The sequence below is a fragment of the Salvelinus fontinalis genome, chromosome 6 (assembly GCF_029448725.1).
Source record: "Salvelinus fontinalis isolate EN_2023a chromosome 6, ASM2944872v1, whole genome shotgun sequence".
Classification (NCBI taxonomy): domain Eukaryota; kingdom Metazoa; phylum Chordata; class Actinopteri; order Salmoniformes; family Salmonidae; genus Salvelinus; species Salvelinus fontinalis.
Genome location: NC_074670.1, coordinates 76,610,947 through 76,626,561, shown reverse-complemented (window position 1 = coordinate 76,626,561; position 15,615 = coordinate 76,610,947). Strand labels below are relative to the sequence as shown.

At 48.9% G+C, this 15,615-nt stretch overlaps 1 protein-coding gene and 1 pseudogene across 1 annotated transcript; one reads left to right on the top strand and one right to left on the bottom strand.

Moving 5' to 3' along the window:
• The first annotated feature begins 2,632 nt into the window (after positions 1-2,632).
• LOC129858670 (uncharacterized) lies at positions 2,633-4,653 on the top strand. Its single transcript, XM_055927969.1, has 3 exons — positions 2,633-2,714; positions 3,444-4,479; positions 4,638-4,653. The coding sequence occupies exons 2-3, from the start codon at positions 3,869-3,871 to the stop codon at positions 4,651-4,653; spliced, it is 627 nt and encodes a 208-aa protein (XP_055783944.1). The 5' UTR covers positions 2,633-2,714; positions 3,444-3,868.
• Positions 4,654-4,745: 92 nt separating this feature from the next.
• LOC129858669 (gamma-aminobutyric acid receptor subunit alpha-4-like) overlaps positions 4,746-15,615 on the bottom strand; it is a 31,011-nt pseudogene continuing 20,141 nt past the window's right edge.

Here is a 15,615-nt window from a genome sequence, read left to right as displayed (position 1 = left end):
TGGGGACGGCAGGCGGCCTAGTGGTGGGCCCTGGGGACGGCAGGTGGCCTAGTGGTGGGCCCTGGGGGTGGCAGGCGGCCTAGTGGTGGGCCCTGGGGACGGCAGGCGGCCTAGTGGTGGGCCCTGGGGACGGCAGGTGGCCTAGAGGTGGGCCCTGGGGACGGCAGGTGGCCTAGAGGTGGGCCCTGGGGGTGGCAGGCGGCCTAGTGGTGGGCCCTGGGGACGGCAGAACGGCCTAGAGGTGGGCCCTGGGGGTGGCAGGCGGCCCAGTGGTGGGCCCTGGGGACGGCAGGCGGCCCAGTGGTGGGCCCTGGGGACGGCAGAACGGCCTAGTGGTGGGCCCTGGGGGTGGCAGGCGGCCCAGTGGTGGGCCCTGGGGACGGCAGAACGGCCTAGAGGTGGGCCCTGGGGACGGCAGAACGGCCTAGAGGTGGGCCCTGGGGACGGCAGAACGGCCTAGTGGTGGGCCCTGGGGGTGGCAGGCGGCCCAGTGGTGGGCCCTGGGGGTGGCAGGTAGCCTAGTTAAATAAAGGTTAAATAAAAAATATAAATAGGGAATAGGGTGCCATTGGGAAGCACACACTGGCTGGTGTTTTGCCAGCCCCCAGTTTAAACCTTGATGCACATTATTTATTTTCAAATTAATTGAGCTCATGTTCTATGCCTTGTACTCTACTATAAATCTAACTGAAAAGCCCACATATCCCTCTGTCTCTCCCTCCTTCCCCTCCTCTCTCTCTCCCTCTCCCCCTCTCCTTCCCCATCTCTCTGTCTCTCTCTCTCCCTCCCCCTTTTCTGTCTCTCTCTCCCTCTACCCCTCTCTCTCTGTCTTTCTCTCTCCCTCCCCCCTTTCTGTCTCTCTCTCCCTCCACCCCCTCTCTGTCTTTCTCTCTCCCTCCCCCCCTTTCTGTCTCTCTCTCCCTCCACCCCCTCTCTCTCTGTCTTTCTCTCTCCCTCCCCCCCTTTCTGTCTCTCCCTCCTTCCCCTCCTTTCTCTCTCCCTCTCCCCCTCTCCTTCCCCCATCTCTCTCTGTCTCTCTCTCTCCCTCCCCCCTTTCTGTCTCTCTCTCCCTCTACCCCTCTCTGTCTTTCTCTCTCCCTCCCCCCCTTTCTGTCTCTCTCTCCCTCCACCCCCTCTCTGTCTTTCTCTCTCACTCCCCCCCTTTCTGTCTCTCTCTCCCTCCACCCCCTCTCTGTCTTTCTCTCTCCCTCCCCCCCTTTCTGTCTCTCTCTCCCTCCACCCCCTCTCTGTCTTTCTCTCACCCTCCCCCCCTTTCTGTCTCTCTCTCCCTCCACTCCCTCTCTGTCTTTCTCTCTCCCTCCCCCCCTTTCTGTCTCTCTCTCCCTCCACTCCCTCTCTGTCTTTCTCTGTCTCCCTCTCTCTCTCCCTCTCGCTCTCTGATGTTAGATGACAACAGAACCATCTAACATCCTCCAGCTAGCGACCCTCTTCCCCTTTTGTGTCTACAACTCCTGAGGCTGTTCCAGCGTCAGACAGTATTCATGTCTTTACAGTCTGGATAAAAGTCTGACAAAAACAGTGGGTAGTAATTGAGAGCAGTTACATTCAGTGGGTCTGTGTTGTGTTGTTGATACAGATTCAGAATGGTCAAATATGCAGCTGATACTGTGTGTTCCAAATGGACCCCTATGGGCCCTGGTCAAAAGTAGTGCACTACCCTATCGGCCCTGGTCAATGTTAGGACCTTGTCACCGGTGTTACTGTTTAATGTTAGGACCTTGTCACCGGTGTTACTGTTTAATGTTAGGACCTTGTCACCAGTGTTACGGTTTAACATTAGGACCTTGTCACCAGTGTTACTGTTTAACATTAGGACCTTGTCACCAGTGTTACGGTTTAACATTAGGACCTTGTCACCAGTGTTACGGTTTAAAATTAGGACCTTGTCACCAGTGTTACGGTTTAATATTAGGAGCTTCTCACCGGTGTGACTGTTTAATATTACAGTAACACAAGTGGCAAGGTCCTAACATAAAAGTTATGACCAAAATGTCAAACTTGATCTGTTTTTTCATTGCAATGACACACCAGAGTCTTTTCACTACTTTTAGTATCATAGACCAGGGCTATTTATCTCTGACCCTACGAGGTCTGGAGCCTGCTGGTTTTCTGTTCTACCTGATCATTCATTGCACACACCTGGGGCCTTATTTATAAACGTTGCTTAGGCACAAAAGAAGGCGTATGCCACTTTCTAAGCAAACCTTGGGTTTCAATTTTTTTTTTAACTTGACGGGAGAATGTGCGGTCCTCCACGGACACTTTGACCCATACCTAAGCACATAAACAGGAGAAATTATTAACTGCAACTTGATGGCTGAAACTCGAGAAACGTTTTGAAATTGATACCATTCTGTAAAATACATCGAAATATTACCTCTCACGTATTATATATATGAAGAGTTCCCTGGAGTGCACACAAAAAAAACGTGATTTAGGATAATAAATACAAACGGATATATATGTTGTACAGTTTAATCGGGAATCATATTTAATTGGATCTAGTTACAATACTTGCATATTATGAAATGTATTTTAATAAATAATGTGAACAGTGGGACAAATTACGTTTATACTGATGCCGTTTTCGACGCCTCAGTCGGGGTTTTATCACATGTTCGTTGCGCAGAACTGTCAATGTGATAATGTCCCTGAAGGTGTTACGCAATTGGGTAGCTTTAACGATCAAATGGGTGAGTATAAAAAGGCATGCAATTACAATGCGTAATGACGCACAATAACTGCTTTAGCACTGTTGGAAGATTTGGCGAAGAGAATTTTCAGAGACCAGAAAGATTTACTGGCCAATGATGACTGGTTTATGATCCGGTTCCGATTACCAAGAGCTATTCTCTTGGATCGCCGTGCTGTAGTGGGTCCAGCTTTACGGAGACGCACCCGCAGAAACCAAGCAGTGCCTGTCCCAAGTCAAGTCCTGACAACCCTCGGATTTCTGGCAACCGGCTGACCAGTCAGGGATCTCAGCCAACCTTTAGCCGCGTTATGCCAGACGTGTTAGGATGTATAATTGGCTTGACGCACCTCTACGTAAAGTTACCTTTCACGTGGGGGTAACTAAATATATAAAGTGCAATTTGCAGCAATGTTCAGTTTCCCAAAATGTAATTGGTGCTATTGACTGCACTCATGTTGCTATAGGGGCACCGAGTGCGAATGAATTTGCGTTAACTGAACGCATTTTCATTCCATTAATGTCCAAATCATGTGATGCGGACATGGTACTAGTGTAGTGGCCTGGGTCAACCCATGTCTCGTTCATATAGCGAAACAGTGTTGGGCGCAGACTTGAGGCCGGAGCTGTGCGTGATGGCTGGCTTCTAGGTATGGATGAGTAATGTAGAAATATTAAATCAATTGCAATTTATCTACTGCAGTGCCTAACCCATTCACTATCCTTGCAGGCAACAGTGGGTATCCCCCTCAAGCGGTTGCTGCTCACCCCTTTCGCCAACCCACAGAGCGAAGAGGAACTACAATGTGCGCTGTTGTGGAGCACTTCTTAAGGGCAGATGGCGCTGCCTCGATTCCTCAGGCGGAAACCTTTTATACAAGCCTGAAAAGGCCTGCGACGTTGAGGGCGTGTACTGTGCTACATAATGTGTTACAGCTAAGGAATGTGGCTTTACCCCCTGACGCGGTTGGTTGTTGGCCCCGACCCCTAGGCGTTTGATCCAAACGCGGCGCCTTGCGCCAGCGTGTGAAGCGTCGCTTGTAAAAACAAGGTAGGAAACATAACACTGAGTAATTCTTTCAATGTACAGCTTGTCAAAACATTTATTTCCTTCAACTCCTTGGCAACCTCGTTAATAGCGTCAATGGTGTCTCTATGCGTCTGCGAGGATACGGCCGCTGGAGGGCTGTGACGCACGAGGTGCAGTGGAGACGCCGGGGCTTGGCGCACTCAGCTCCTGCTCAGCCGCACCACCGACCCCGCTGGAACACTCAGCTCCTGCTCAGCCGCACCACCGACTCCGCTGGAACACTCAGCTCCTGCTCAGCCGCACCACCGACCCCGCTGGAACACTCAGCTCCTGCTCAGCCGCACCACCGACCCCGCTGGAACACTCAGCTCCTGCTCAGCCGCACCACCGACTCCGCTGGAACACTCAGCTCCTGCTCAGCCGCACCACCGACCCCGCTGGAACACTCAGCTCCTGCTCAGCCGCACCACCGACCCCGCTGGAACACTCAGCTCCTGCTCAGCCCCACCACCGACCCCGCTGGAACACTCAGTTCCTGCTCAGCCCCACCACCGACCCCGCTGGAACACTCAGCTCCTGCTCAGCCCCACCACCGACCCCGCTGGAACACTCAGCTCCTGCTCAGCCGCACCACCGACCCCGCTGGAACACTCAGCTCCTGCTCAGCCGCACCACCGACCCCGCTGGAACACTCAGCTCCTGCTCAGCCGCACCACCGACCCCGCTGGAACACTCGGCGACTAAAAATAATAAAATGTAAATTGTTGGTAAATAAATGTTTAAACTTGAATGCATTTGGTGTACTCTTCTCAAACGAGGGAATATTAATTACATACCTGAATCATCTGGTGCGTCTGGCATGTCCGTGTCCCCCTCGGTCACTACTCCACTCAGGAGGGATTCCCTATAATAACTGCAAGTAGCTCATCAAGGGGTTGAGCTCCGGTGTCCTTTCCTCCGCCCGTTGGCCTCCCCTTTTTTCTTCTTCTGAACCAGCAGCATTCACAGCGTCCGCAACATGCTGCCACTAACGCCTTTTTGGCATTTAATGTCCACACTGTGTCCACGAAACACAATTTTTCCCTTGCTTCAACCTCCCCAACAAGAACTTCCAATTCACACTAGGTTACCTTTTTATTTTTGTCGGGATTTGTCGTCATGCAGTCAGTATGGATGAATATTAGTTAGGGGCATTTCACTGACTATTTATAGGCCACTATGGGCGTCAAAAGGGTGGGACAAGACGCTCGTTCACGTGCGCCAAATTTCGAGTTGATTGGGATTTATAAAGGGAAACCGGCGTGGACGTGCGTGCACACTGTTATAATCAGAATATTTTTGTGCGTAAGTACTTTCTGTGTTTCGTTCGTAAGCCACCTTTTGACGTGAATCCTCCGCACAGTTTTATAAATGAGGCCCCTGGTCTAAACCAGTCCCTGATTAGATAAAAAAATTAAACAGTGGAACTGGCTTTGAGGTCCAGAGTTGAGTTTCAATGTCATAGACATTAACAATCTGGCCTGAAAATGCAATTTACTTTTGAATGATCTTAGTATGTCCTACAAGTTTAGCCTACATTTTTTGATTAACACAACTGGCCTGTTCCATGCTGTCCTAATAGAACAGAATATAGTTTATTAGCCCATACCTGGCCTGTTCCATGCTGGCCTAATAGAACAGAATATAGTTTATTAGCCCATACCTGGCCTCTTCCATGCTGTCCTAATAGAGACTTTATTAACCCATACCTGGCCTCTTCCATGCTGTCCTAATAGAGACTTTATTAGCCCATACCTGGCCTCTTCCATGCTGTTCTAATAGAGACTTTATTAACCCATACCTGGCCTGTTCCATGCTGTCCTAATAGAGTTTATTAACCCATACCTGGCCTGTTCCATGCTGTCCTAATAGAGAGTTTATTAACCCATACCTGGTCTGTTCCATGCTGTCCTAATAGAACAGAATATAGTTTATTAGCCCATACCTGGCCTGTTCCATGCTGTCCTAATAGAGTTTATTAACCCATACCTGGTCTGTTCCATGCTGTCCTAATAGAACATAATTTAGTTTATTAACCCATACCTGGTCTGTTCCATGCTGTCCTAATAGAACATAATTTAGTTTATTAACCCATACCTGGTCTGTTCCATGCTGTCCTAATAGAGTTTATTAACCCATACCTGGTCTGTTCCATGGTGTCCTAATAGAGTTTATTAACCCATACCTGGCCTCTTCCATGCTGTCCTAATAGAACAGAATATAGTTGATTAGCCCATACCTGGTCTGTTCCATTGTGTCCTAATAGAACAGAATATAGTTTATTAGCCTATACCTGGTCTGTTCCATGCTGTCCTAATAGAGTTTATTAACCCATACCTGGCCTCTTCCATGCTGTCCTAATAGAGACTTTATTAACCCATACCTGGTCTGTTCCATGCTGTCCTAATAGAGACTTTATTAACCCATACCTGGCCTCTTCCATGCTGTCCTAATAGAGAGTTTATTAACCCATACCTGGCCTCTTCCATGCTGTCCTAATAGAGTTTATTAACCCATACCTGGCCTCTTCCATGCTGTCCTAATAGAACAGAATATAGTTGATTAGCCCATACCTGGCCTGTTCCATGCTGTCCTAATAGAACAGAATATAGTTTATTAGCCCATACCTGGTCTGTTCCATGGTGTCCTAATATAGTTTATTAGCCCATACCTGGCCTGTTCCATGCTGTCCTAATAGAGTTTATTAACCCATACCTGGTCTGTTCCATGCTGTCCTAATAGAGTTTATTAACCCATACCTGGCCTGTTCCATGCTGTCCTAATAGAGTTTATTAACCCATACCTGGCCTGTTCCATGCTGTCCTAATAGAACAGAATTTAGTTTATTAACCCATACCTGGCCTGTTCCATGCTGTCCTAATAGAGAGTTTATTAACCCATACCTGGTCTGTTCCATGCTGTCCTAATAGAGTTTATTAACCCATACCTGGTCTGTTCCATGCTGTCCTAATAGAGAGTTTATTAACCCATACCTGGCCTCTTCCATGCTGTCCTAATAGAGAGTTTATTAACCCATACCTGGCCTGTTCCATGCTGTCCTAATAGAACCGAATATAGTTTATTAGCCCATACCTGGTCTGTTCCATGCTGTCCTAATAGAACCGAATATAGTTTATTAACCCATACCTGGTCTGTTCCATGCTGTCCTAATAGAGACTTTATTAACCCATACCTGGCCTGTTCCATGCTGTCCTAATAGAAACTTTATTAACCCATACCTGGCCTCTTCCATGCTGTCCTAATAGAGACTTTATTAACCCATACCTGGCCTGTTCCATGATGTCCTAATAGAACAGAATATAGTTTATTAGCCCATACCTGGCCTGTTCCATGCTGTCCTAATAGAGACTTTATTAACCCATACCTGGCCTGTTCCATGCTGTCCTAATAGAGACTTTATTAACCCATACCTGGTCTGTTCCATGCTGTCTTAATAGAGACTTTATTAACCCATACCTGGCCTGTTCCATGCTGTCTTAATAGAGACTTTATTAACCCATACCTGGCCTGTTCCATGCTGTCTTAATAGAGACTTTATTAACCCATACCTGGTCTGTTCCATGCTGTCCTAATAGAGTTTATTAACCCATACCTGGCCTGTTCCATGCTGTCCTAATAGAACAGAATATAGTTGATTAACCCATACCTGGTCTGTTCCATGCTGTCCTAATAGAGTTTATTAACCCATACCTGGCCTGTTCCATGCTGTCCTAATAGAACAGAATAGAGTTTATTAACCCATACCTGGTCTGTTCCATGCTGTCCTAATAGAGAGTTTATTAACCCATACCTGGCCTGTTCCATGGTGTCCTTGCCCAGGTATATGATCCAGTAGAAGAGGTTGAAGAGTGCGAAGGCCAGGGGGAACATGATGCGGGAGTACTGGTCTATGGGGCTGGTGCCAGCCGGCGCTGAGATGGGGGACACAGCTGAACCCTGCAGCAGGAAGATGGGCACCGGGCTCACTCTGGGCTATGGAGTTATACCTCTTCTTCAGGCCCCCACTCTCTGATGGGGGCAGGGGGGAAAGGGGTGATGGGAGGTAGGGGTGGAGGTTTAGGGGTGGATGTAGAGGACATGTGGAGTGTTAGAGGTGGAAGGTTAAGGTGGGACATAGAGGGGTGGAGGGTTAGGGGTGGATGTAGAGGAGGGGTGGAGGGTTAGGGGTGGATGTAGAGGAGGGGTGGATGTAGAGGACAGGTGGAGGGTTAGGGGTGGATGAAGAGGAGGGGTGGATGTAGAGGAGGGGTGGATGTAGAGGAGGGGTGGAGGGTTAGGGGTGGATGAAGAGGAGGGGTGGATGTAGAGGAGGGGTGGATGTAGAGGAGGGTTGGAGGGTTAGGGGTGGATGTAGAGGAGGGGTGGATGAAAAGGAGGGGTGGAGGGTTAGGGGTGGATGAAGAGGAGGGGTGGATGAAGAGGAGGGGTGGATGTAGAGGAGGGGTGGAGGGTTAGGGGTGGATGAAGAGGAGGGGTGGATGTAGAGGAGGGATGGATGTAGAGGAGGGGTGGAGGGTTAGGGGTGGATGAAGAGGAGGGTTGGAGGGTTAGGGGTGGATGAAGAGGAGGGGTGGAGGGTTAGCGGTTGATGTAGAGGAGGGTGGATGTAGAGGAGGGTTGGAGGGTTAGGGGTGGATGAAGAGGAGGGTTGGAGGGTTAGGGGTGGATGTAGAGGAGGGGTGGAGGGTTAGGGGTGGATGTAGAGGAGGGGTGGATGAAAAGGAGGGGTGGAGGGTTAGGGGTGGATGTAGAGGAGGGTTGGAGGATTAGGGGTGGATGTAGAGGAGGGGTGGTGGGTTAGGGGTGGATGAAGAGGAGGGGTGGAGGGTTAGCGGTGGATGTAGAGGAGGGTTGGAGGATTAGGGGTGGATGAAGAGGAGGGGTGGATGTAGAGGAGGGGTGGAGGATTAGGGGTGGATGAAGAGGAGGGGTGGATGTAGAGGAGGGGTGGATGTAGAGGAGGGTTGGAGGGTTAGGGGTGGATGAAGAGGAGGGGTGGATGTAGAGGAGGGGTGGATGTAGAGGAGGGTTGGAGGGTTAGGGGTGGATGTAGAGGAGGGGTGGGGTGGATGTAGAGGAGGGGTGGAGGGTTAGGGGTGGATGAAGAGGAGGGTTGGAGGGTTAGGGGTGGATGAAGAGGAGGGTTGGAGGGTTAGGGGTGGATGAAGAGGAGGGGTGGAGGGTTAGCGGTGGATGTAGAGGAGGGGTGGAGGGTTAGGGGTGGATGTAGAGGAGGGGTGGATGAAGAGGAGGGTTGGAGGGTTAGGGGTGGATGAAGAGGAGGGTTGGAGGGTTAGGGGTGGGTTGGAGGGTTAGGGGTGGAGGGTTAGGGGTGGATGAAGAGGAGGGGTGGTGGGTTAGGGGTGGATGAAGAGGAGGGTTGGAGGGTTAGGGGTGGATGTAGAGGAGGGGTGGAGGGTTAGGGGTGGATGTAGAGGAGGGGTGGATGAAAAGGAGGGGTGGAGGGTTAGGGGTGGATGTAGAGGAGGGTTGGAGGATTAGGGGTGGATGTAGAGGAGGGGTGGTGGGTTAGGGGTGGATGAAGAGGAGGGGTGGAGGGTTAGCGGTGGATGTAGAGGAGGGTTGGAGGATTAGGGGTGGATGAAGAGGAGGGGTGGATGTAGAGGAGGGGTGGAGGATTAGGGGTGGATGAAGAGGAGGGGTGGATGTAGAGGAGGGGTGGATGTAGAGGAGGGTTGGAGGGTTAGGGGTGGATGAAGAGGAGGGGTGGATGTAGAGGAGGGGTGGATGTAGAGGAGGGTTGGAGGGTTAGGGGTGGATGTAGAGGAGGGGTGGGGTGGATGTAGAGGAGGGGTGGAGGGTTAGGGGTGGATGAAGAGGAGGGTTGGAGGGTTAGGGGTGGATGAAGAGGAGGGTTGGAGGGTTAGGGGTGGATGAAGAGGAGGGGTGGAGGGTTAGCGGTGGATGTAGAGGAGGGGTGGAGGGTTAGGGGTGGATGTAGAGGAGGGGTGGATGAAGAGGAGGGTTGGAGGGTTAGGGGTGGATGAAGAGGAGGGTTGGAGGGTTAGGGGTGGGTTGGAGGGTTAGGGGTGGAGGGTTAGGGGTGGATGAAGAGGAGGGGTGGTGGGTTAGGGGTGGATGAAGAGGAGGGGTGGTGAGTTAGGGGTGGATGTAGAGGAGGTGTGGATGTAGAGGAGGGTTGGAGGGTTAGGGGTGGAGGGTTAGGGCTGGATGTAGAGGAGGGGTGGAGGGTTAGCGGTGGATGTAGAGGAGGGGTGGAGGGTTAGGGGTGGATGTAGAGGAGGGGTGGATGAAGAGGAGGGTTGGAGGGTTAGGGGTGGATGAAGAGGAGGGTTGGAGGGTTAGGGGTGGGTTGGAGGGTTAGGGGTGGAGGGTTAGGGGTGGATGAAGAGGAGGGGTGGTGGGTTAGGGGTGGATGAAGAGGAGGGGTGGTGGGTTAGGGGTGGATGTAGAGGAGGTGTGGATGTAGAGGAGGGTTGGAGGGTTAGGGGTGGAGGGTTAGGGCTGGATGTAGAGGAGGGGTGGTGTTCTGTAGTTGAATGGGGTGAGTCTAGGTGATGGTGTTCTGTAGTTGAATGGGGAGAGTCTTAGTGATGGTGTGCTGTAGTTGAATGGGGTGAGTCTTAGTGATGGTGTTCTGTAGTTGAACGGGGAGAGTCTTAGTGATGGTGTTCTGTAGTTGAATGGGGAGAGTCTAGGTGATGGTGTTCTGTAGTTGAATGGGGAGAGTCTTAGTGATGGTGTTCTGTAGTTGAATGGGGAGAGTCTTAGTGATGGTGTTCTGTAGTTGAATGGGGAGAGTCTTAGTGATGGTGTAATGTAGTTGAACGGAGATAGCCAGTCTTGGTGAATACTGCTCGTTACAGTTACAGCTGCATAGTGTAAAACCCCTAGCTACCAACCCTAACCATGTCTGTGTATATGTGAGTGTGTCCAGCCATCCACCCGTCCAGTAAATAACTTACAGATGAAGCACTCTCATCATCCTCCTCATCATAACTTGCTTCAGCTAGGACCTCCATTTTTTTCTGCCTGGCGTTCTTCTTCTTCAGTCTGTTGGCCTCCAGCGTTGCAAAGTAGTTGACAGCGGCGAACTCGATGAGCGCAGATGCCACGAAGGCAAAACACACAGCGATGAACCAGTCCATGGCTGTAGCGTAGGCCACCTTGGGCAGAGACTGGCGGGCGCTGATGCTGAGGGTTGTCATGGTGAGGACCGTGGTGATGCCTGTTGGTTGTTAGGATAGGGGGAGAAGGAGACCATAGAAACAGAATTAGAACACTATTATGAGAGAGAGAGAGAGGAGTACATCTTCAACCCTATATCTGTGGCTCGTTTGCCTGTTCCCTCTCAGAGCCTCTGTATACACACAGTCTCTCCCAGTCACATCCTGCATTGGGCACAGTCTCTCCCAGTCACATCATGCATTGGGTACAGTCTCTCCCAGTCACATCATGCATTGGGTACAGTCTCTCCCAGTCACATCCTGCATTGGGCACAGTCTCTCCCAGTCACATCCTGCATTGGGCACAGTCTCTCCCAGTCACATCCTGCATTGGGTATATGAAGTGATATACAGTGTAGGCTGAATTACATTTTGGAACACTATTGAGAGCGAGAGAGACACAGACACAGACAGAGAGAGAGAGACACACACACAGAGAGAGCGAGGGAGAGAGACACAGAGAGCGAAGGAGAGGGAGAGGACAGAGAGACACAGACACAGAGAGAGAGAGAGAGAGACAGAGAGAGTGAGCGAGAGAGAGAGAGACACAGAGAGAGAGGGAGAGGACAGAGAGACACAGAGAGAGAGAGAGACAGAGAGAGTGAGCGAGAGAGAGAGACAGAGAGAGTGAGTGAGAGAGAGAGAGAGAGAGACACAGAGAGCGAAGGAGAGGGAGAGGACAGAGAGACACAGACACAGAGAGAGAGAGAGAGAGACAGAGAGAGTGAGCGAGAGAGAGAGAGACACAGAGAGAGAGGGAGAGGACAGAGAGACACAGAGAGAGAGAGAGACAGAGAGAGTGAGCGAGAGAGAGAGACAGAGAGAGTGAGTGAGAGAGAGAGAGAGAGAGACACAGAGAGCGAAGGAGAGGGAGAGGACAGAGAGACACAGACACAGAGGGAGAGAGAGAGACAGAGAGAGTGAGCGAGAGAGAGAGAGACACAGAGAGAGAGACAGAGAGAGTGAGCGAGAGAGAGAGACAGAGAGAGTGAGCGAGAGAGAGAGAGAGAGAGAGACACAGAGAGCGAAGGAGAGGGAGAGGACACAGAGACAGACAGAGAGAGAGAGAGAGAGACCGAGAGAGTGAGACAGAGAGAGAGAGAGAGAGAGACCGAGAGAGTGAGACAGAGAGAGAGACAGAGAGAGAGAGAGACACAGAGAGAGTGAGCGAGAGAGAGAGACACAGAGAGAGTGAGCGAGAGAGACTAAGACAGAGATCTCTCTGTCTCTCTAAATTAAATTTCAATTTAATATTGAACATTCAATTGCCAAAATATTCCATTGTCTCTGTCAGGTCCACATCATTTTTCATCGTCTCATCTACGGCTCAGGCAGTAGCAGCCAGCCAACCATCTAACGTTATCTTTGTTTGAAATGTCTCTCTGTCTCTCTCTGTCGCTCTCTCTTTCTACTGCCTCTCTGTCTCTCTGTCTCTCTCAATTCAAGAAAGAGGCAGAGGATTGTTACCGTACTAGACACAGTGACAGAGGATTGTTACCATACTAGACACAGTGACAGAGGATTGTTACCATACTAGACACAGTGACAGAGGATTGTTACCTAACTAGACACAGTGACAGAGGATTGTTACCTAACTAGACACAGTGAGGATTGTTACCATACTAGACACAGTGACAGAGGATTGTTATCATACTAGACACAGTGACAGAGGATTGTTACCATACTAGACACAGTGAGGATTGTTACCATACTAGACACAGTGAGGATTGTTACCATACTAGACACAGTGACAGAGGATTGTTATCATACTAGACACAGTGACAGAGGATTGTTATCATACTAGACACAGTGAGGATTGTTACCATACTAGACACAGTGACAGAGGATTGTTACCATACTAGACACAGTGACAGAGGATTGTTACCATACTAGACACAGTGACAGAGGATTGTTACCTAACTAGACACAGTGACAGAGGATTGTTACCTAACTAGACACAGTGAGGATTGTTACCATACTAGACACAGTGACAGAGGATTGTTATCATACTAGACACAGTGACAGAGGATTGTTACCATACTAGACACAGTGAGGATTGTTACCATACTAGACACAGTGAGGATTGTTACCATACTAGACACAGTGACAGAGGATTGTTATCATACTAGACACAGTGACAGAGGATTGTTATCATACTAGACACAGTGAGGATTGTTACCATACTAGACACAGTGACAGAGGATTGTTACCATACTAGACACAGTGACAGAGGATTGTTACCATACTAGACACAGTGACAGAGGGATGTTACCATACTAGACACAGTGAGGATTGTTACCATACTAGACACAGTGACAGAGGGATGTTACCATACTAGACACAGTGAGGATTGTTACCATACTAGACACAGTGACAGAGGATTGTTATCATACTAGACACAGTGAGGATTGTTACCATACTAGACACAGTGAGGATTGTTACCATACTAGACACAGTGAGGATTGTTACCATACTAGACACAGTGACAGAGGATTGTTACCATACTAGACACAGTGAGGATTGTTACCATACTAGACACAGTGACAGAGGGATGTTACCATACTAGACACAGTGAGGATTGTTACCATACTAGACACAGTGACAGAGGGATGTTACCATACTAGACACAGTGAGGATTGTTACCATACTAGACACAGTGACAGAGGGATGTTACCATACTAGACACAGTGACAGAGGATTGTTATCATACTAGACACAGTGAGGATTGTTATCATACTAGACACAGTGACAGAGGGATGTTACCATACTAGACACAGTGACAGAGGATTGTTATCATACTAGACACAGTGAGGATTGTTACCATACTAGACACAGTGACAGAGGATTGTTACCATACTAGACACAGTGAGGATTGTTACCATACTAGACACAGTGACAGAGGGATGTTACCATACTAGACACAGTGACAGAGGGATGTTACCATACTAGACACAGTGAGGATTGTTACCATACTAGACACAGTGACAGAGGGATGTTACCATACTAGACACAGTGAGGATTGTTACCATACTAGACACAGTGACAGAGGGATGTTACCATACTAGACACAGTGACAGAGGATTGTTATCATACTAGACACCGTGAGGATTGTTATCATACTAGACACAGTGACAGAGGGATGTTACCATACTAGACACAGTGACAGAGGATTGTTACCATACTAGACACAGTGACAGAGGGATGTTACCATACTAGACACAGTGACAGAGGATTGTTACCATACTAGACACAGTGACAGAGGATTGTTACCATACTAGACACAGTGAGGATTGTTACCATACTAGACACAGTGAGGATTGTTACCATACTAGACACAGTGAGGATTGTTACCATACTAGACACAGTGAGGATTGTTACCATACTAGACACAGTGAGGATTGTTACCATACTAGACACAGTGACAGAGGGATGTTACCATACTAGACACAGTGACAGAGGATTGTTACCATACTAGACACAGTGACAGAGGGATGTTACCATACTAGACACAGTGACAGAGGATTGTTATCATACTAGACACAGTGAGGATTGTTATCATACTAGACACAGTGACAGAGGGATGTTACCATACTAGACACAGTGACAGAGGGATGTTACCATACTAGACACAGTGACAGAGGGATGTTACCATACTAGACACATTGACAGAGGATTGTTACCATACTAGACACAGTGACAGAGGATTGTTACCATACTAGACACAGTGACAGAAGATTGTTACCATACTAGACACAGTGACAGAGGATTGTTACCATACTAGACACAGTGAGGATTGTTACCATACTAGACACAGTGACAGAGGATTGTTACCATACTAGACACAGTGACAGAGGATTGTTATCATACTAGACACAGTGACAGAGGATTGTTACCATACTAGACACAGTGACAGAGGATTGTTACCATACTAGACACAGTGACAGAGGGATGTTACCATACTAGACACAGTGACAGAGGGATGTTACCATACTAGACACAGTGAGGATTGTTACCATACTAGACACATTGAGGATTGTTACCATACTAGACACAGTGAGGATTGTTACCATACTAGACACAGTGAGGATTGTTACCATACTAGACACAGTGAGGATTGTTACCATACTAGACACAGTGAGGATTGTTACCATACTAGACACAGTGAGGATTGTTACCATACTAGACACAGTGACAGAGGGATGTTACCATACTAGACACAGTGACAGAGGATTGTTATCATACTAGACACAGTGACAGAGGATTGTTACCATACTAGACACAGTGAGGATTGTTACCATACTAGACACAGTGACAGAGGATTGTTACCATACTAGACACAGTGACAGAGGATTGTTACCATACTAGACACAGTGAGGATTGTTACCATACTAGACACAGTGACAGAGGATTGTTACCATACTAGACACAGTGAGGATTGTTATCATACTAGACACAGTGACAGAGGATTGTTACCATACTAGACACAGTGACAGAGGATTGTTACCATACTAGACACAGTGAGGATTGTTACCATACTAGACACAGTGACAGAGGATTGTTATCATACTAGACACAGTGACAGAGGGATGTTACCATACTAGACA

Coding starts and splice junctions, on each gene's coding strand:
- LOC129858670 (XM_055927969.1), top strand. CDS start 3,869: ATGCGTCTGCGAGGATACGGCCGCTGGAGGGCTGTGACGCACGAGGTG.